General features: G+C 67.2%; 1 protein-coding gene across 1 annotated transcript; it reads left to right on the forward strand.

The window, feature by feature from the left end:
• Window positions 1–11,578: 11,578 nt before the first annotated feature.
• Window positions 11,579–16,980, forward strand: GPR37L1 (G protein-coupled receptor 37 like 1). The gene is made up of 2 exons (XM_026017969.2): window positions 11,579–12,815; window positions 15,571–16,980. The coding sequence occupies exons 1-2, from the start codon at window positions 11,859–11,861 to the stop codon at window positions 16,372–16,374; spliced, it is 1,761 nt and encodes a 586-aa protein (XP_025873754.2). The 5' UTR covers window positions 11,579–11,858; the 3' UTR covers window positions 16,375–16,980.
• Window positions 16,981–20,836: the final 3,856 nt, after the last annotated feature.

Genomic DNA, 20,836 nt, shown 5'->3' on the forward strand with positions numbered 1-20,836 from the left:
TGCCCCGCCCCCGCCCCGGGCCTTGCATTTGCTGTTTACTCTCAGAGCAGGTGCACCTGGGTCACGGCACGGCAGGAGGGAGATGGGGCCTGGGGACGCGGGTGGGGTCGGGGCACCATCCAGCCCCATCACCCGCGGGTGGCACAGGCCAGGATGGGGTCCTAAGGCCCCCAAGGCTGCAGAGGTGTGGGTGGCCTGGCACCCCGGCCCCACTGGCCCTGCCCCTCCCAGGGGCCCCGGGTTTCAGGCCCCCCCACCGGCGCCCGGAGCCCTGGGCTCTGCCTCTAATCTCCTCCTGGGAGTCTTCCAGCCTCCCCTGGTCAGCGGCCGGTTTCAGTCTTCGTCATTCAGCAGCTCCTCCTACCGCAGCCCTGGCCCCACCCTTGACCCCAAGGCCCCCTCCCAGGGAGAGCTCAGCCAGGCGGGGTGGGGGGCTGGGGGGGCGCCCTGGGGGAGGGAGTGGGGGCTGGGAGGACGCCTTGGGGGAGGGCAGGTGGGAGGCTAGGGGAGCGCCCTGGGGGAGAGGGGTGGGGGACTGGGGGGGCACCTTGGGGGAGGAGGTGGGGGCTGGGGAGTGCCCTGGGGAAGGGGAGTGGGGGATTGGGGGGGCGCCCTGGGGGTGGAGGGCTGGGGTGGCATACTGAGGATGGAGGTGGGGGGCTGTGGGGGGCCTGGGGGCTAAGGGGCGCCCTGGGGGAGGGGCTGGGGGGCTGGGGGGGCCTGGGGAAGGGAGGTGCGGGGCTGGGGGGGCCTGGGGGGGCCTGGGGGGCATTCCGGGGAAGGAGGGCTAGGGGGCACCTTGGGGGAGGGAGGTAGGGGGCTGGGGGGCACCCTGGGGAGGAGGATGGGGGGCTGGGGGCACCCTGGGGGAGGGGGGTAGGGAGCTGGGGGGTGTCCTGGGGATGGAGGTGGGGGACTGGGGGGGCCTTGGGGAAGGGGGTGGGGAGCTGGGGGGGCGTCCTGGGGGAGGGTGGGGGGCACCTTGGGGGAGGGAGGTAGGGGGCTGGGGGGCACCCTGGGGGAGGGGGAGGGGGGCTGGGGGCACCCTGGGGGAGGGGGGTAGGGAGCTGGGGGGTGTCCTGGGGATGGAGGTGGGGGACTGGGGGGGCCTTGGGGAAGGGGGTGGGGAGCTGGGGGGGCGTCCTGGGGGAGGGTGGGGGGCACCTTGGGGGAGGGAGGTAGGGGGCTGGGGGGCACCCTGGGGAGGGGGAGGGGGGGCTGGGAGCACCCTGGGGGAGGGGGGTAGGGAGCTGGGGGGTGTCCTGTGGATGGAGGTGGGGGACTGGGGGGGCCTTGGGGAAGGGGGTGGGGAGCTGGGGGGGCGTCCTGGGGGAGGGTGGGGGGCAGGGGGGTACCAGAGCTGCCTGTCACATGGAGGAGGTGTGCAGGGGAGTCAGGCCCCACAAGCCCTGTGTCAAGGGGCGTCTGGGCGGCTCAGTGGGGTTAAGCATCTGACTTGGGCTCAGGTCACCATCCGATCGGGGTCTCTTCTCAGGCTCTGTGCCCAGCGGGGGGCAGCTTGTCCCTCTCTTTCTCTGCCCCTCCCCTCTGCTCACTCGTTCTCTCAAATAAATAAGTGAAAAACCTTTCAAAAAAAAAAAAAAAGAAGAGAAGGTGTGTGAGGAGTGGGGCTGGGGATGCGCAGCCCAGGTGTGAACTCAGGGGGAGGCTGGAGGAGAGCGCTCCGCGGGGAGACCAGAAGGTGTGTCCACGACCTGGCCTGTGGGTCTGGGAACCTGCGTTGGTCCCCGCCTGCCGCTCCCCCTGCAACCTTGGTCCCGCCCGCTGCTCTCCGGGGCCTCAGGTCCCCATCTGAACAAGGCAGGGGCGCGATGGGGTGAGGCAAGGCTCCTCCCTACCCCGACCCCACGCTCTGCGGTCTCTGCGGGTCTCCCAGGTGGGCTCCTGCATCTCCCTGCGGGAGGGACGACGTGTCAGCGGCCGTGGGACAGCCAGGAGTAGGTCAGCGCTGCGTGGGGGCGTCCAAGACAACCAGGAGCTCTGCTCCGGGCCCCCGAGAAGCCCCTCTGCCCCCGGCCCGGCAGGTGGATGGTTCCTCTGGCGTCCTGCCCAGGCATCCTGCCCAGGTGCCCCAGATGGCGGCCGGGCCGCGCCGGGTGGGCAGCCGGGGGAGCTGGCAAGGGGCCCGCCAAGGCCTCTCCAGGGCACGGAGCACGCGGCCGGGCACACGCTGCGCTCCGCTCAGGCGGCAGGGGGATGGGGAGGGCAGGGTGCGGGGCTGTGGGCTGAGATCCTGGGCTTCTCGGAACTTGCAGCCGTCATCCAGGACCCCCGCTGCGTGTCCCCGGGGGTCGCAGCTGCTGCACGGGCACAAAGGGAGCCCGGCCAAGAGCGGCTGACGGCCGACGTCCCTGTGTCAGCTCCTGCGGCCCCTGTGTCCGCCTGGGGCCTGGGCTCTGTGTGGTGTCGAGGCCTTGCTCTGTCCCATCTTGCTCTGTCCCATCTCGGACTCGGGGACAACCGCCCGGCCCAGCCCTCCCAGGCTAGGAGGCCTCGAAGCCACACCCACAAAGGGCCTGGGAAGAGTGAGCCGCTGCATGTGCGTGTGACCCGGGCCGGGGGACGGCACCCTTGCCGCGACCTGTGCGTCCAGGGGTCCCTCGTGTCCGAAAGCCGGGGCACAGGGCCCCTTCCCCTCCATGCCAGCCGCCAGCCGTCTGCTCCTCTTCGCCAGCCCCTGGGAGGCTTGCTGGGTCACCACGGCAACATTTCCCTGCTCCCTGGAGGCCTCTCCCCGGGTCTGGAATTACCTTCCAGAATGTTTACCCACAAGCATTTTATGTTGTCGGCCAGTTCAGGCGAGTCTTTCCGGGCTGAGGAAACCCCTTTGCGGCCTCGCCAGGTCGCCGGCAGCCAGCAGGCCCCTCGAATCCCTCTCGCGGCGGGTGCGCTCCTCCCTCCTCGGCAGGGAGGCTCGAGGTGTCAGGGTGGGGCCAGGACAAGGTGAAATCATGCACTGCTGGGAAGGCCACCCAAAGGGCATGTCCCACTGACCCGCAGTCAGCAGCCCGAAAGCGTCACTGCCGGTACAGGGAGCGTTGTCCGTCTGGGTGGCGGGAGAAGGCCCGAAAGATAAAGCAGGGCATGAACCCGACTCCGTGACAGCCCATTAGCTCTGCTCCGGGACCGGCTGCAGTGACTCACTGACGGCCAATCAGGAGACGCTGAGCCGAGACCTTCCTGGGCCTGACACACCTGTAACCTGCTCGCCATCTGTTGGACCACACCCCTGCCCCGACCATTCCAGAAAGAAATGTAAATCTGTGTATACGGCTGCCTTCGGAGGGCTCCGTGACTGCGCCCGACCGGCACCCACCCGGGGCGGCACTGGCGGGAGAGGAAGGGTCCCGGAGATTGCGGGGGACCTGAGTAGGCCTCTCCGGTGTCCGCCGCCAGCTCTCCGCGAACCGTCCCTCCTCCATAAAACAAAAGCAAGCAAACAAAACACGCCAGTCAGATGGCAGCCCCACGAGTCTCTCCGTGGGTACGGGGCTTGGAGGGGCCTGAGAGAGCTCCCGGCGAAGCCCACGTTCATAGACGGATCCCCGCTGCGGGTTCTCTATCCCAGGAGGGTACGGGGCTCCTTCTCGTTGGCCGGGGCGTCGTCCACAGTGCTAGGAGCTGGGCCAGCCCCTGGCCACACGGGCCCCCCTGGAGGATGTCCCAAGTGGGTGCCCCCTGGGAGGCCGCGGTGGGTCAGACATGCTCAGGGGAAGACCAGGGAAAGGGGCAACGCGCCGCCTTCTTACCTTAGCCTGGAGCCCGGCCCGGTGTCGAGGGGTGGGGATACCCTGTCATTTCTGGCGTGGGACAAATGGCCGAGTTTTAAGTTCATTGGTGCAGGAGGGACCTGGATGGAGGGAGGTGGGGACAGCCTGCCGCAGGGTAACCCTGGAGGAGCCTTCGGGACAATTCCATTCATTTTCAAGTTGCCTAGAGGAGGGTGCTTGTGCTGCAAGGGCTGAGCCCCTAGGCTCTGCCTTGGCTGAAGCCTGTTGCAGGGTCGCAGGGTCACAGGGTCGCAGCTCACCCCGCCGGCCCAGCCCTGCTAGCAAGGAAACCAACGAGTGCGTGGAGTGGGCTCCGAGGGGCGCTGGGGGTCCCCGTCCACCAGGAGCTGCCTCCCCACAGGCCCTGCTCGTGGAGAGTCCCTTCCGCAGACGGCGTCCCACCGACGCCCCCAGGATCACAGGGTCCAGCGTCGGGCAAAGCCCAGAGCAGCTCTGCAAGCCGACGTGCGACGTGCGGGACTTCTGTGCTGGTCTAGACAGGAACCCCACGAGGATTCAGGAGGCGCCGCTCTGACCCCGGCACCAGGGGTAGGGGCCGCCTGAAGTCGTTCTCTCCCTCCGCGGGTCGGGGCGGGCTGGCTGTGACTCCAGGGCGAGACCAGCCCAGCCCGGTGGGGTCTCTGGGTCTGTTGTCAGTCTCTGCATATGGGGGAACTTCCGCCTCGGGCCCCACTGGGACTCTCGGTCTCCCTCTCTGGGGACATCCTCTCCTTCTCCACCCCAGCCTGGGGCAACCATTAGGGTGGGCATAGATTAAAATTTCACCCTCGGAGAAGGGGACAAGACCCTCGAGCTCATTCCGGGGTCCCTCAGACCCCAAGGCCCTTGGCAACCCGCGCCAGGGCTGGACGGCCGGGTGGTGGTCGGCAGGTCCAGAGGCCTCACGCCGCGGACGTTCCAGGGGCTGCGCATCCTGAGCTCAGAGGTGCAGCCCCCGTGAGGAGCACTTCTCGTGGGACCAGGGGAGGAGGCAGGAGGGGGACGGAGGGGGAAGGAATACGCGGACGGAGGAAGGGAACAGACGCGTGTAGAAACCCACTGCGCGTCAGGAATGTCGCTTGAGTATATAACTCGAGGCCCACAGCCCCCTCTGACGTGTGTGTGACTCTTCTCCTTTACACCCAGGAAAGCCGAGGGGCACACAGGTTGAGCGACTTGCCCAAGGCTGCGGGTAGCCGCGGTGGCTCGCGCGGATCTGCGGTCAGGACAACCCGGCAACGCCAGAGGAAGAGCGAGACGCGCGGCTCCTGGGCCCAGGAGGGCTCAAGAGGGGGGTTCAGGGGCGCCGGGCTGGCTCAGGGGGCAGAGCAGGCGAGTCTGGAGCTTGAGGTCTTGTTTGGGCCCCACCTTGGGCCCGGAGGCAACTTAAAAAGAGAGAGAGAAAGCCCAAGCTCAGCTCTCTTCCCCTCGACACCTGCGCCACCTGCGCCCCGTGTGCCGCCGGGCGGTGCCCAGGGAAGGGTTAAGCCTCCTCCTTGGCTCCCCCCCGCATTCTTTTGTGCTGAGCTCTGGCTGGCAGCTTATGGCAGGACATCAGGGCAAGAAAGCAGAAAGGACACGGCCGGGGCACCTGGCAATGAATAATCTGCTCGTCCTGGCCCGGCTGCCCCGCGGCTGCCCTGTGTGGGGCGGTGAGGGGGACGGCGGGCAGCGCCAGCGCCGAGGGCAGGGCGGGGGCCGCGGCCGGAGCTGGCTCCGTCTCCCACGCAGTCACCATCTCAGCAGACCTCCAGGGCTTTCCCCCCACCCCTGGCTGGCGGCCAAACCCTGAGCAGTCACAGCCGGGGCCCGGCTGTCCCCCGAGGTTGTATCCCAGGCTGGGGCCAGGCTCCAGCGGGCCCTCCGGTCGGCTCCTGGGGGCGCGAATCCCGTAGCCGTGTCTCAGGGGACGGCCGGGTGTGTGTCTGGGACCTCGCGGGGGGAGCAGGCGGGAAAGGACGAGGACGGCCTCTGTGAGCTCCCCGGCTCCGTCAGCCTCACCCCGCTGCTGCCTGGCCCTTGAGCTCTCGGCCCCACAGTTCCGGGGCCAGGCTCTGCCCCGCCGCCAGGACACTCGGCTTCACCCCATCGGCTGGATCTGCCTGGAATCAAACCTGCCCCCCCCCCCCCCCGCCCCGCTTCCTGCCAGGAAACGTCGCCCTCCCTCCTTTCTGTCGAACCAGCTCCCTCACCTGCACCCAGACTCTGTCCCAAAGAAACCCTCCGTGCGGCTTGTCTCTAGGAAGCCTTGACTCCTCAAACACCTGCCCGTTGCCCTCAAGCTCTCTTGCCCCCTGGCCATCTTCACGCCCCCTGCCTGCTGCCGGGGCCAGTCCCACCCCTCGTGGGACCGATCCTGTCTCCTGTCTCGTACCCGACGGCGTGTGCGTGTGCGTGTGCGTGTGCTGCGTGTCTTCGGGGACAGATCCAGCGCGAACAGCTGGGCCCTCCTGGAATCACATTTCTAATAAAGGAGCAGCTTCCGCACAACTTCAGCCTCCGGCATGGGACCAGGCTGCCTTGAATGGGAGCGACCTGTCCGTCAAGAGGGGGTTTCAAAGAACGGCTGGCCCTTCCTCGGTGACAAGTGCTTTTGAGCATTAATGAGGAGCCCGGCACATCGTAGGCAGTCAATGAACGTTGTTAGACAAATTCCAACACGACTTACTCCCCCCCCAACCCCCGACCCCTACAGTCATGTAAAAATTGGCGATTTTGTGCTGATCGGGCCAACCGGTTGGGTCCTGAAGGTTAGGCTGATGTTTAAAGCGTCCTGATGGGGGATCCGTCACCCAGAGGGGAGTCTGGGTAAGCAAGAGGGGACACGCGGTCACCCCTGCAGGAGAGCGGCGCCCCTGCTGTGCGCCCGGAGACCACCGCGGAGGTGCTCGGGATCTGCAGCTGGAACCTGGTCCGCCAGGTTCTGATTCCTGGTAACCAGCTGTGCTTGAGTCGGCGGGAACCCAAACCTTCCCCTGAGCCTGGAGGTTCTCACCTTGCTTCCACCGTGCTGCAGAGGGCTGAGGAAAGGTGCGGCGTGTCTGGAACGCGGTGCTGGGCTGGGGCGGGGGCATGGCTGGGCGAGAGCGAGAGCGAGGGACACGCCAGGGACGGGGCTCCTGGGGCGGCTGGATGCCTTCTCACCAGCACCTTGGCGGCTGGAAGACTTCCTTGGTTGAGCAAGCCAGATGTTTCCTCACCCCCACCCCCAGTGAAGGGATTTGGGTGAACACAGAACAAGTGGGATTTGGGGAGTATGCCTCTGCTTACTATTTATTTGTTCTTTCATTATTTTTATTTTTTTTAAAGATTTTATTTATTGGGATCCCCAGGTGGCTCAGTGGTTCAGCACCTGCCTTCAGCTCAGGGCCTGATCCTGGAGACCCGGGATCAAGTCCCACATCGGGCTCCCTGCAGGGAGCCTGCTTCTCCCTCTGCCTGTGTCTCTGCCTCTCTCTCTGTGTGTCTCTCATGAATAAATAAAATCTTTTAAAAAAAGATTTTATTTATTCATTTGAAAGAGAGAGAGAGAGAGCACGAGCCAGGGGAGAAGTAGAGGGAGAGGGAGAAGCAGGCTCCCTGCGGGGACCCTGATGTGGGACTTGATCCCGGGACCCCGAGGTCATGACCTGAGCCAAAGGCACACGCTTAAGCGACTGAGCTACCCAGGCATCCCCCTCTTTTTTTTTCCCTTAAACACACATATCAAGTGTCTACTGGGTGCCAGGTGCCAAGGAAGCAGATGGGAAGATCCCAGAGTCCGGGGAGTCCGCGTTCTGGGGGCTCCCGGGGCCGCGGCTTCTTCCCTGGGCCCCTCGGCAGGCGCGGCCCCGAGGCCGCTGGAATTGCTTGCACCCCGCTTGTCAAGGGCAGCAAGTGTCACAACCTCCGGAGGAGCTGCGAAAGCGTGGGTCGCTCGGCCCACCGCGGGATCCTGATGGAGCGGGTCGGGGGGCCTGAGAAGGTGCATTTAAGTCCGTTTCCAGGTGCTGGTGAGCCACGGACATGCGGTAGTGTAGACGTCGTACCTTCTGGAAACGCCCTCACCGCGCCTGCATTTCACTGCCACAGTGTCCCTGGGAGGCCTCGGGCCCGAGTGCTCCTCGCCTTCGACCAAAACGAGGAAACGGGAGGACAGAGGGGTTCCGTGATTCCGGGGCACCGCCCTCGTTTCCCCCGGGGCCTTCACACTCCATCCTCAAGCTGTCTGGGGGCTGGTTTCTTCGGGGGCGCCTCCTTCCCTCCAGTGTGACCCTCCGGGGGCGGAGGGCGTGCCCGTATGTCCGTCCACCGTTCCCGGAGTATCTCGGTGACGGCTGCACATAGTAGGTGCTCAGCACCTAGTTGTGAGATGGACGGATGAGGGATCGCTGAGATGACAGGGCTAGCTAGTCGCAGCGCTGGGGCCGGGGCTCGGCTCCCCTGACTTTTAGAAGCACCTCTGCCCTTCGGGGCCCTCTGCCTGTCCTCCCAGCGGGACCCCAAGGCCCCCTGGGCCTGGCACAGCGGGATCCAGCGGGAGTCGAGGTGCCTACACCCCCTTGCCCCACCGCGTCCGGTGCCAGCTGCAGCCCCTTTTCAAGCCGGGAACACGGCGGGGGGGGGCCTGCCTCAGCGTTTGCCCCCCCCCACCCCCCACCCCACCCCACCGCGTGCCCCTTCTCTTGAGCAGCTCCCTCCTGCTCTGTTGGCTGCAGTTTCCAAACCTGCAGCGTGAAGATCCGGGCCCGCCTCCTGCGGCCTGCGGGAGCCCAAAGAGCAGCGCGTCTGCCGCGGCGCTCACGGCTGCTGACTGCGTGGACCTTGCTCCGATCATAAACTAAGTGAACTCACTTCATCTGCACAGCAAGCCTGCCATCATCCCCAAGAAACAGGGGAAGAAACTGAGGCACAGAAGGGTTAAGTGCTTGACCAATGCGCCCCCCGCCGGGGCTCGTCCTTGACCCGTCCAGCAGGCCAGGCCCCGAGGGCTGAGTCGCAGGCCCCCCGCCGCCCCGGGAGGCGCCTGCTCCTGTGATTTCCCGGGTGGCCCTGCGCAGCGCCCGCGGTGCCGGGACAGCCCCAGGCTCCGTCCTACGCTGTCCCCTCGCTCTCCTCTCCGGCAGCAGCGGGAAATTCCCAGGGAGAAGGACGGGGAATTCCTGGGATCAGGGACACACGTTCCCCAGGAAGCCTCTGCCTCCTGCTTGGTGCCGGGACAGGGACAGACGTGCTTGCGGCCTCCACCCCAGCACAGGGGCGGGGGAGTGGATGGGGGGGGTCGTGTTGGGGGCCCAAAGGAAGGGCAGGATGGAGCGGTGGGAGAGGACAAGACCGTCCACTATCAGTACCCCACAGACTACACACAAGCCTGGACCCCCAGCTGCCGTCTAGGACACAGGGATGGGGGGATGGGAGAGCCGGGTGGCAGGATGGGGGGATGGGGGACGGGGGCCTGGAGGATGGGGGGATGGGGGACACGGGGACAGGGGGCATGGGGGGACCGGAAGATGGGGGCGGAGGGGGGAGGGGGAATGGGGTGACAGGGGCATGGGGGGGCTGGGGGCCGGGTGACAGGGTGGGGGGTGGGGGATGGGGGCAGGGCTGAGGCAGGCGGGGTGGGCAGGGCCGGTGGGAGAGGCCGGCCTCCCTCCCATCACTGAGCCTCTGGTTCCCCCTAGTGGCCCTGGACGCTCCGAGGCCCACGCCCCAGGCCTCAGCAGAGGGGACGCTCCTCCAGGGGTTCCCTGAGCCGGGCTCCTCGCCAGGCCCCCCCTCCCCGAGAGTAGGACGGACATTTGGCTCATCACAAGCCAGCCCATGGCCAAGGGCTACCCCATGTGGACACACGCCTGGTGGTGGGGCCCCGGGCATCACCCCCGGGCCTTGACGTCCCTGAAAAGTAAGAGGGCTGGTGTAGGTCATCCTTGGGGTATCCTCCCGGGTGAGAGCTCCGTGGGGCTACACAAAGGAGGTGTCAGGAGTTCACCCCCGGGTCCCAGCTGGTGGTGAGGAGCTGTGTGCCCCCCGCGGGCTGCTTCCCCCGCAGGAACCCAGGACGCTCATGTGTGCATGAAGCACCCCGCTTACACCCGCTTACACCCGCTTACACCCGCTTACACCCGCTTACACCCCGTGTTTCCACGGGCCAGCACCTGGTGTGCCCAGGGGTACGGGTGGTGACTCCCTACCACAGCGGCCACCCCACCGGGCGGGAGGTCGTTTCCACGACAGTGGCCTCAGTGCCAGGGGCATGCGGAAGGACCGGACTCCCGGGGGCAGGTCCCGGGCCAGCTGTCCAGTGGGATTAAGAGAGCACAGTTCCAAGGGGGGCTCCTCCCGCCCCCGTCCCCCCTACAGAGGATGCGAGCCTGAGTCCTGGTGCTGCCTCCACTCTGGGGCCCCAGGGGGGCGGGGGGTGCTGGCCACACGGGGACAGTCAAGTCCTTGGCTGGTCTGACTTTCGGGTGGACCTCTGCCTCTTAGCTGTGACACCCTGGAGCCCGGGCAAGGTCGGTCCTGAGCCCCCTGAGCCCCCCAAGCCCCAGGAGGGTGACGGGTAAGAAGCCAGAAAGAGAAGATGTTTGAAAGGCCAACGACCTTCCCTGACCTCGTCCCAGGGCACCTCAGGCTTTTTCTTTCCTCCTCCTCCCCCTCCTCCTCCTTTTTCTTGCCAGTCCTGATGGGGCGCTCAGGGAGGGAGGGAGGGAAGCTGTCCTGCTCAGGAAGTCCTCCAGGACAGACATCTGCCACCGCTTCCCTGGGCCCCGGGGCCTGGTGACCTGCAGCCCCGGCTCCGAGGCGCCGACACAGCAGCCGGCCTCCTCCTGGATTCTAGTGCATTTTCTTCCTGTGCCCCCTTCCTGGGCTGCCTGGGGGCGTGGGGGCTCCGGGGCCTCACCCTGCACCCCCACCCCCCTCGGGGCCCTGACCTGCCTGCACCCCCACCCTCATACCTCCCGCCTTCCACGTGAGCCGCACATAATTGCTTCCAGGACCCCGACCCGAATGAGCGAGCACGGCCCACGCAGTCCTGCGTGCGCAGAGCCCAGGCCCCCACCCTCATGCACCTTCCCTCTAGCAACCTGCTCAAGTCCCCCAGCCTCCCCTCCCCTCCGCTGCCCTCGGGATAAACGTAATGCACGGCCCGCCCCCCGCTCCCCGCACCGCACCGGCTCCCGCAGCCCCCGCAGCCCGGCCGCCCTGGCGTGCCTGCTGGCTCTCGGGTGGTCGCCCGGCCACCTCCGAGGCCGCACCCGTGCCGTGTCCTCCGCCTTCCCCGTCGTCTGTCGGGCAAACTCAGGAGCCAGTGAAATGCCCGCTTGTCTGGAGCCCAGATCCCTGCGGGTTCCCTCGGCGACTCGTCCCCGCCTTTCACGGCATCTATCACGCTGAGCCGGAGTGACTTATGTGACGCCCTTTCCTCCTCCGACCGAAGGCCCCTCGCAGGCACAGGCCCTTTACGCTTCTGTCGACTGGAGCACGGCAGGTGCTCGGCGACTGTCGCCTGCGGCACATGTCCAGGCATCGCGTCTGGATCCGAATGTGGTTCTCCAGGCTCGACGCCGCCGTCCACGTGGCGAGGAGGCCGGCGGCCTGGTGCCTGTGAGGAGCTCCGGAGGCAGATCCAGGGCCCGGCTCGACCGCGGACCAGCTGCGTGACTGACCTCTGCGAGCCTGAGAAATGGAAATAGTAACATTTGCCCCGTAGAGCGGTCGTGAGGGTTGACTGGGAGCCAGCGGGTGCTGGATGCAGTGAGTGTCCACTAAGGGACCGTGAGTAAGTCATTGTCTGGTTGGGATTTTTTTTAAGATTTTATTTATTTATTCATGAGGCCCAGAGAGAGAGGCAGAGACACAGGCAGAGGGAGAAGCAGGCTCCACGCAGGGAGCCCGACGTGGGACTCAATCCCAGGACCTCCGGGTCACGCCCTGGGCCCGAGGCAGGCGCTCAGCCCCTGAGCCCCCGGCTCCCTGCGTCGGTCACCCCAGTCGGAGCGGCCGGCGGGGCGTCTCCCAAGGCAGAGTCTGGAGCCCGTGTTTCGGTCTTGGCGCCGCCTCTGCACCCCACGGGCCCCTAGGCCAGCCATGTGCCCTCTGGCTGCCGAGGCCGGGGGCCGGTGGCCTCTGAGGGCCCCGTGGGTCTGGTCCGCTGCTGCCCGAGGAGGAGTGTCCTGGAGGGCGAGATGCGTGAGGACAGCAAAGAGTGCTCTATGCCCAGCAGAGGGCCCTGCCCAGCGCCCGGCCAGCAGGGTGGGAGGGCGCAGCGCGAGTCTACTGGAGCAGGCTGGTGATGCCAGACGCCTGACTGGAGGCGGACCAAGCGGCCAGCTGCCTCCAACCAGTCCGCCCGGTGCCCGGGTCCCTCGCCCTCACCTGCTGTCCGTGGGGCCGCTGCCTCCTGCTCGTCCGGCCATGCAGTGGCCGTGGCCCCTGGCCGTCTCTCTTGCCGTGGTCTTGGCTGCGGGGCCGAGCAGAGTGTGGGGGGGTGCGGCCCCGCACTCGGGCAGGCACGGGGCTGAGGCCCAGGGGCAGCAGAGCCGGCCCAGGAGAGGCACCGAGGACGAGGAGGCCAAGGGGGTGCAGCAGTATGTGCCCGAGGACTGGGCCGAGTACCCCCGGCCCATCCACCCGGCTGGCCTGCAGCCCACCAAGCCCCTGACGGCCACCAGCCCCGACCCAGACAAGGACAGGGGCGCCCCGGGCCGTGGCCCGGAGCCTCGGGGCAATCTAACGGGGACGCCAGGCCAGAGGCTGCAGATCCAGAACCCCCTGTACCCGGTGACCGAGAGCTCGTACGGTGCGTATGCCATCATGCTCCTGGCCCTGGTGGTGTTCGCGGTGGGCATCGTGGGGAACCTGTCGGTCATGTGCATCGTGTGGCACAGCTACTACCTGAAGAGTGCCTGGAACTCCATCCTGGCGAGCCTGGCCCTCTGGGATTTTCTGGTCCTCTTTTTCTGCCTCCCCGTGGTCATCTTCAATGAGATCACCAAGCAGAGGTTGCTGGGCGACGTTTCCTGCCGGGCCGTGCCCTTCATGGAGGTGAGCGTGTGTCCTGCTGGAGGGGGGCTCTGGGGCTGCAGGCGCCAGGCTGTCGGGAGTGGGACGCGCGGGCGCGCAGGGCCCCGGAGGCCTGGAGCCCTGTCTTGCTTCTCTTCCAGTTTGGGCAAGGAGACCCCTGCTGTATGGGCTCCTGGGAACTGTCGGGTAAACTCAGCGGGTGAGGCGGGGCAGGAAGGTGTGCGGGAGCCGGGGGCCGGCCCCAGCCTGGTCTCCCGCGCGGCAGATCTGTCCACCTCCCTCTTTCCTCTGAGCTGTCCCCTCCCCTGCCTTCACCCCCTTCCATTTTCCTCCTAAGAAATCGCTCTATCCGGGCGGGGTATGTCTCCTTTTTCTCCCTTTGTACCACTGACACTGCCCTGTCCTTCTTTACTTCTTTTTCAAAAAATTGTTTAAAGGATTTATTTATTCATGAGAGACCCAGAGAGAGGCAGAGACACAGGCAGAGGGAGAAGCAGGCTCCCTGCAGGGAGCCCTGGGCGAGACTCGATCCCAGGACCCCGGGGTCATGCCCTGAGCTAACCACTGAGCCACTCGGCCGTCCTGCCCTCCTTACTTCTGAATACCCTGCTTCCCTAAGCGGACTGGGAAAGGAGACCCCAGTGTCCTGCAGCCCTCCGACCCCCAGCCGGTGTCCGCTCCCCATGAATACAAACGTCAGAAGGAAAGTCCCTTCCTTGCCATGATGGGTGTTGCTCTCGGAAACGGTGCTGGAGCCGGGGTGGGGGGTCAGCGTCAGCTCTGTCTCTGACACGCGGGGGTCGCTGGGCAGGTCACAACTCCTGCGCAGGTTGCTTAGCTCCCAACCGTGGGGTAGACCAGATGGCCCCGCCGGCAGGTTTCTTTACCCAATTCTGGAGCGAACCACCCCCCTCTCCTTTGGGAACTTCCACCTTCAGACGGGCACACGAGCGGTGGTGGTTGTGTAGACGGCGTGCGGATGGCCGAATCGGAACATTACAGAGATACCCCGATAGACGCGCACCCCTGCCAGCCCCGGGAAGGCAGGCCACTGCGTCCGTCCGCACAGGGGCACGGCATCAGCCTTTCAGACTTTGGCTATGCTGCGGGGGCGGGGACTAAGGAGCACTGGAGTGACTGGCCTCCCCGGGAAGGCTGCCGCTCTAGGGGGCGGACGGGGTCGGGGCCCTGGGTGGGGAAGGGATTAGGGTCAGGTGTCTATGTCCTGTGCCCAACTCTGTCCCCAGTTCACTGCATATCAGTGAGGACTTCATGTCTGGACAGATGGAGGCCCAGCAGCTGGTGTGGCCCCTGGTGTCCTCCCCAACCCAGGGAGACCACCCAATGGGCACCCAAAGGTACTCGAACCTGAAAGAAGATCCTACAACTGGGACTAGCCTTGACATCCTCGTTGTCATGGGGGCACAGAGCCCAGCACCCCGTGAGAGGTAGGACGCAAGGAACCGGGCTTGGCCCCTCACCAGCTCAGGGACGCAGGTGACTTACCTAACCTGTCTACACCCCAGGTTTGCCCTCTGTCAGTTGGGGATAATAGTAATAATAAAAGTATCTCCACAGATTCTCAGGATTCAGTGAGTAATATGAACAAAGTCCTTAGAGTCCAACTAACTCAGTAAGTGTAGGGTTTTTGCAGGAAAGGGTCTAAGAACGGAGAGGAGGAGGGCAGATGGACGGGAACCCTGCACGCGGCTGGCGGGCCCTGAAGCCTGGCCCTGCCTGACCATGGGTCTCGACACACCTAACACCTCGGCGGTGGCCGACACAGCCCAGGCCGCCCGCCCCACACCTCCTAGAGGTGGACATGCCCGGGAGCTGATCGAGGCCCACGCGAGGCTGCGTGGTGGGGTAGGAGGTGACACACCCCCGCCTGGAGCCCCTCTGCAGGGAGGGTCTGGGGCGGCCCCCAGGAGGGAGCAGCAGAAGGCAGCTTGGAATTCGGTTTTTTGTTGTTTTTGGTTTTGTCTGAGCCCAAAGGCTGCCCCTCCGCTGGCCTGGGCTCCCCCGCCAGGGGGGGGGGGGTTCTCACAAAGATCCCTTGGTGGCAGTGCTAATGAGCCAGGGATTGTGCCCCCGCCAGAAGAGGGAAGTGTTTGGACAGAGGGGGGATCTGAGCACAATCCCTGAGTGTGGTCGGCTGTCGCCCAGCGGCGTGGGAGGGTTCGCCCCTTCCTCTCCTCTCCTCTCCTCCCGGAGGCCCTGGCTTCTTCCCCTCGGCTCCCAGGGGGTCTTCCTGTGTGCTGGGGCTGCTTCCACGCAGCCAGGCCCCGGGGGCTTTTCTGGACAGGACGGGGAGACTGAGTGTGCGAGAGCGAGTGTGAGCGTGAGCCACGTTTGGAAACCGTTCACCCTGATGCACATAATGGGACGTTGGGGGGAAGGGACTACGAGGGCCGGAACCTCCAGGTGCTTGTCTCGGTTCCTCAGTAGGGCGGAGTTTCCAAAGTCTCAGCGAGCGCTCGGGCCCGCGGGGCCCAGGCCATTCGCTCCCTGGCCCAAAGGCAGAGAAGGGGGGTGCACGGGGTCGGGCCGGCCTGCGCGTGGCCCCCGTCCCTGCCACTGGCCGGGTCACTTGTCCCGCCTGAGCGGCTTCTTCACCTGGCTGCAGGGGTGCGCAGGGCCTGACGCCGGGAGATGCTCACTGTCGGGCCTGTCCTTTCCGCCCTTGGCACTCAGGGCCCTGTCTCGGCCGGAACCGGGCCGCCTCCTGGCCCCCGGTTTGACCGCGCGCCCCTCTCCCCCACGCCTCTGCCCGCAGGTCTCCTCTCTGGGGGTCACCACCTTCAGCCTCTGCGCCCTGGGCATCGACCGCTTCCACGTGGCCACCAGCACCCTGCCCAAGGCGCGGCCCATCGAGCGCTGCCAATCCATCCTGGCCAAGCTGGCCGTCATCTGGGTGGGCTCCATGATCCTGGCGGTGCCCGAGCTCCTGCTGTGGCAGCTGTGGCAGGAGCCGGCCCCCGGGGGCACCGCGGACTCCTGCGTCATGAAACCCTCGGCCAGCCTGCCCGAGTCCCTGTACTCGCTGGTGATGACCTACCAGAACGCCCGCATGTGGTGGTACTTCGGCTGCTACTTCTGCCTGCCCATCCTCTTCACCGTCACCTGCCAGCTGGTGACGTGGCGGGTGCGGGGCCCGCCGGGCCGGAAGGCCGAGTGCCGGCCGGGCAAGCACGAGCAGTGCGAGAGCCAGCTCAACGGCACGGTGGTGGGCCTGACGGTGGTCTACGCCCTGTGCACGCTCCCCGAGAACGTCTGCAACATCGTGGTGGCCTACCTCTCCACGGAGCTCACGCGCCAGACCCTGGGCCTCCTGGGCCTCGTCAACCAGTTCTCCACCTTCGTCAAGGGAGCCGTCACGCCCGTGCTGCTCCTGTGCATCTGCAGGCCGCTGGGCCGGGCCTTCCTGGGCTGCTGCTGCTGCTGCTGCGGGGCGTGCGGCGGCCCCGACGCCCCGGCCGGCGGCTCGGACAGCAAGCCCAAGACCGAGATGCCCTCCTCCATCTACTTCCACAAGCCCAGGGAGTCGCCCCCGCTCCTGCCCCTGGGCACGCCTTGCTGAGGCCGGGCTGCAGGCTGGGGAGGCTGGGGAGCGGGGCGGGGGGTGAGCGTGGAGGGCCGCCCCAGCCTGGGCCCGGTGTTTCTGTCCCCATAGGTCTTGCTTCTCTGCCCGTCTTGCTGTCTAGGGTGGACTTGCTTCCTCTCGTTGGGGTTCGGGTGCAGGCCTGTCAACGCCCCCTCCCCCGTCGCTCGCGGGGCCTTCCTGCCCTGTGCTCTCAACGGGTGGGTGGTGATGCTTCCGGGTCCCCAGAACTGCCTAGAAAGCCCCAGTCCCCCCGGCTGGGAGCCAGAGCTTCGCCTGTCTGTCTTGGAACGCGCTGCCCTTTAGCTGGGCTCTCTCTACGTGTCGGCTCCTGACACTCATCCGTCCTAGACTAGGGGCCCTTGGGGGCCAGCCCTGCCTGGCTCTTCTCCGGACCAGGTATGCCCTGGGCCCGGACTCCTCCTCCGCCTCCTCCTCCTCCTGGCACCTGCTCTTCTCCCAGAGGATTGCTCTCTCCTTCCTCTTCCTCCTCGGACGTATCCTGGGCTGCCCGGTCCCCACCTCCCTTGGTAGGCCCCGCGCCCCATAGAAGCCCCGTCAAAAACAATAAAGTAGGTAGCAGCACCCCTGTGCCCACTGGAGTTTCTTGCCACGTCCTGCCAGCCCAGACGCACCCGGCCCTCCCCAGGACGGGTGGCGCCCCGGGGCTTCATGCTGGCCACCCGCGCCCCTCCCGGCCACGGCTGGCATCCTGGGCAGCCCCCCGGCCCCTTGGCTTTCACGGGCTTGGGACTCAGAGCACTAAGCCTCCCTCCTGGCCCGACCCGAGCGCCCTTGGGAAGTCGAGAGCTGCAAACTCGTCTCCCCTGGAGCCCCCACCGCGCTCCCCTCTCACAAAGCCCCCATTCTGGAGGAGCCAGCGTCCTGCCCTCCATGAGCCCGGGGGGCTTCCAGCCTCTGACTCTGAGAGCTGCTCTTGTTCAGCTTCTAGAACAGACTGTTTTGCCCGTAGCCGGCCCAGCTGGCTGGTCCCTGTCTGCCCCCACCACACCCCTTCCTGGCAGCCAGAGCTCCGTCCTGCGCCCCCAGAGACCCTTCGGCCCCTCCTGCTGGCCCTGCCCGGGTGTTCCACTTCCGCCGGGTCCCCCCGGCGCCCTTCCAAAGGCTCCCTCACCCTGCTTGGACCCAGAGAAGCTGGCACAAGGTCAAGCACAAGGGACACCTTGGCCCCGGCCACAAATCACCCCCTGCTTCCCTCAGAACTGCCCCCACCGCCTTCAAGGGCAGCCCTGGGTGTCCCCGGCCACGTCTGCCTGCCGGATCCACCTGGCACATGAGCACAGGGCCTCGGCAGGGTCCCAGGGGCTCGGGAGGACGAGGGACAGCGGTCGCTGAGAGCCCCGGGCTCCTTTGTCCTTGTCCACCCCACCCACACCCCTTGGCCTCAGCCCGGCCCGGCCCCAAGCCTCCTTCCCCCCTCTCTAGGGCATCTTAATGGCCTTGTTCTCCCTTCCTGGCACCCACCCCCAGGACGGGTGACGCCAAGAGAGAGGGAGGCCGTTGCTAAGTGATGAGGCTGCCATGCGCACAGTCTTTGTGCTGGGGAATGACACCCACCCGTCTCTCCGCAGACCTGTTGCCACAGTGACCGAGGCCCTCAGCTTTGTCTGTAGAAACTTAAGATGGGTGGGTGGGGGCCGGGCTGGAGAGGGGGCCAAAGGGAGGCTGGGTGCTCCGAGGCTACTGGGGCCGTTCCCTCCGCATCCCCCCACTCCCCCTCCGCCCCTGCTACCCTCCCCCCCCCAGTCCTAGACGCACCAGTGGCTTCCTCCGGGCTGTAGGGAGGGGGCCGGGGGTGAACCGAGGTGAAGGCTGAGGGCAGGGGAGGGGGGCGCCTCGGCATCCTGTTTGGGACGCCTTTTCCACAGAGGGCGCCCACCCCCACAGCCCTGCCTCCCGGTCCAGCTCCGGGGCCCTGCCACCACCACTGCCTCCCATGCCTGCCAACGTGAAGGGCTTGCAAGATTAGTCAGCAGGCCAGCAGGCCTTGGGAAAGAGCCACCGTCTCTCCAGCCTGGGCCAGCTGGGGGAACAATGTGGCATTTGTTGCTTAGGGGTCCCAGGCCTGGGCTGGGAGGGCAGGTTGGCGCAGTGGTGGGCGGCGGATTCGAGCTGGGATGCTCAGAGGCAGCGCGGGCATTCTCCCTCCCTGGGGCACACTCTGCACCAGCCCTCAGACCCTGACGCCGGGGGAGGGCGACCACCGGGCCTCCCACAGCAGCTGGGCGCCCAGAGCCCAGAGAACCACCTCCCGCCAGTCAGACTGGACGCAGTTGCCGAGCCTCTCGGTTTCCTCATCTGTAGAATGGGAATAAGCCCTCCCTCGGAGTCATTAAATGGGACAAGATATATACAGCATCTGGCGTGACGCCTGGCACCTTTTCTTCCTTGCTCCCTCTTGGGAAATGAATTCCCTAGTACCAAAGGGTGGGCTTGGCCGGGGGACTCTCCAGGCTCACCCGGGTTTCGGCACTTCAGAGGGTCCCTGGCACGGGCATTCACACATACACGCACTCTGTTCCTTGTCCAAGTTTCACAAGTTCTTTAGGCAGTTAGACACCTGCTGTGTGCAGGCCCCTGGAGGAGGATGCCTGCTTGCTGCTCACCAGCTCAGCCCATCACGTCTCAGGTGTCACCCTCACAGGGGACGCAGGATGGGGAAAGGCAGGTCAGCCCCGACACCTGCCCCGTCCTGGTCCTGCTCCCCGTGTGAGGGACAGGCCTGTCCCGGCCTCCCAGGCCAGGGGCGAACCGCTGCCATGTCTGCAGCCAGGAGAGCACGGGGGCAGCCCGGTCCCAGCTGCCACCTCCTTAACCAGGGGGCACGTTTCCTATCCCTTAGAACTGGAAGATACCCTAAAATCATTTTGCTCCATTTGCCAACTTCCATCCACGTTCTTTCCTCAAACTCCCCTGTCGGTGGGGAACCACGTTGCCCGGCAAGTCATTTCCCACCAGAAAGTATCTGCAGGAGGGAGCCCTGGACACCGAGGGAGGGAGGGCTGGGGAGGCTCAGAGCCCTGAGCCCTGGGGTCCCCGCTCCCAGATCCCAGCGGACCGCGGCTCCTTCTCCCAGCAGACGCAGGAGCAGAAGGCCTGGAGCGGCGCAGGGCGGGCTCCACTTTCCAGGTGCTGGGGGGCAGAGGGGGCTGGAGGGCGGGGCCTGAAGGGGCGTGGCCGGGGAGCCTGGAGGGGCGTGGCCTGGAAGTCTGAGGGGCGGGGCCGGGAAGCCCGGAGAGGCGGGGCCCGAAGGGCCGTGGACGGGGAGCCTGGAGGGGCGGGGTCGGGACCCTGGAGGGGCGGGGCCGAGGAGCCCGGCCCGAAGGGGCGTGGCCGGGGAGCCTGGAGGGGCGGGGCCGGGAGCCTGGAGGGGCGTGGCCTGGAAGCCTGAAGGGGCGGGGCCGGGGAACCCGGAGAGGCGGGGCCGGGACCCTGGAGGGGCGGGGCCGAGGAGCCCGGAGAAGCAAGGCCCGAAGGGGCATGGCCGGGGAGCCTGGAGGGGCGTAGCCGGGGACCCTGAGAGGGCGTGGCCGGGGAGCCTGGAGGGGCGTGGCCGGGGACCTGAGTGGGCGTGGCCGGGGAGCCTGGAGGGGCGTGGCCTAGAAGCCTGAGGGGTGGGGCCGGGGAGCCTGGAGGGGCGGGGGCGGGGCGGGGCCGGGACCCTGGAGGGGCGTGGCCGGGGAGCCCGGAGAGGCGGGGCCCGAAGGGCCGGGCCGGGGAGCCTGAAGGGGCGGGTCCGGGCCCCTGGAGGGGCGGGGCCTGGAAGCCTGAAGGGGCGGGGCCGGGGAACCCGGAGGGGCGGGGCCGGGACCCTGGAGGGGCGTGGCCGGGGAGCCCGGAGAGGCGGGGCCCGAAGGGCCGGGCCGGGGAACCCGGAGGGGCGGGGCCGGGACCCTGGAGGGGCGGGGCCGGGGAGCCCGGGCTTCCCGCAGATCTGGGTCAAGGCGGCCCTGGATTTGGGTGATCCGGCCCCGAGGCTTTGAGGCAGCGGCCGCGGGGGGGCGGCTCCCGAGGCTGGGGTCACGTGGGAGGGGGCGGGGACTGGGCCGAGGACTAAGGAGCAGCCTGTCCCAGGAGGCCGGCGGCACCGACCCGGCAGGGAGGCGGGGCCGCCCTCAGCAGCGCCCCTGGGGGACGCGGGGGGCTGGGGGCGCGCGGGGCGGGGCTCGGGCTGCGGCCCCACCCTGGCTGCGGAGGGGCTCTGCTCCCGCACCCCGAGCCCACGGGCTTCCTCCGCCCGGCAGCTGCAAGCCCAGGGCTGGAGCTCGCGGCGTGTGCATGCACGTGTGCAGGCAGGGCCGCGGGGGGGGGGGGGGGAGGGCACGCGTGCGGAGGCCGCTCTGTGGGTGCCATTGTGTGCCCGTGTGGGCGCCTCCCTCCCTCTCCGGGGCGGTCTGTGCCCGGGGCGCCGCCCGCCAGC

Source organism: Vulpes vulpes, chromosome 13, assembly GCF_048418805.1.
Source record: "Vulpes vulpes isolate BD-2025 chromosome 13, VulVul3, whole genome shotgun sequence".
Classification (NCBI taxonomy): domain Eukaryota; kingdom Metazoa; phylum Chordata; class Mammalia; order Carnivora; family Canidae; genus Vulpes; species Vulpes vulpes.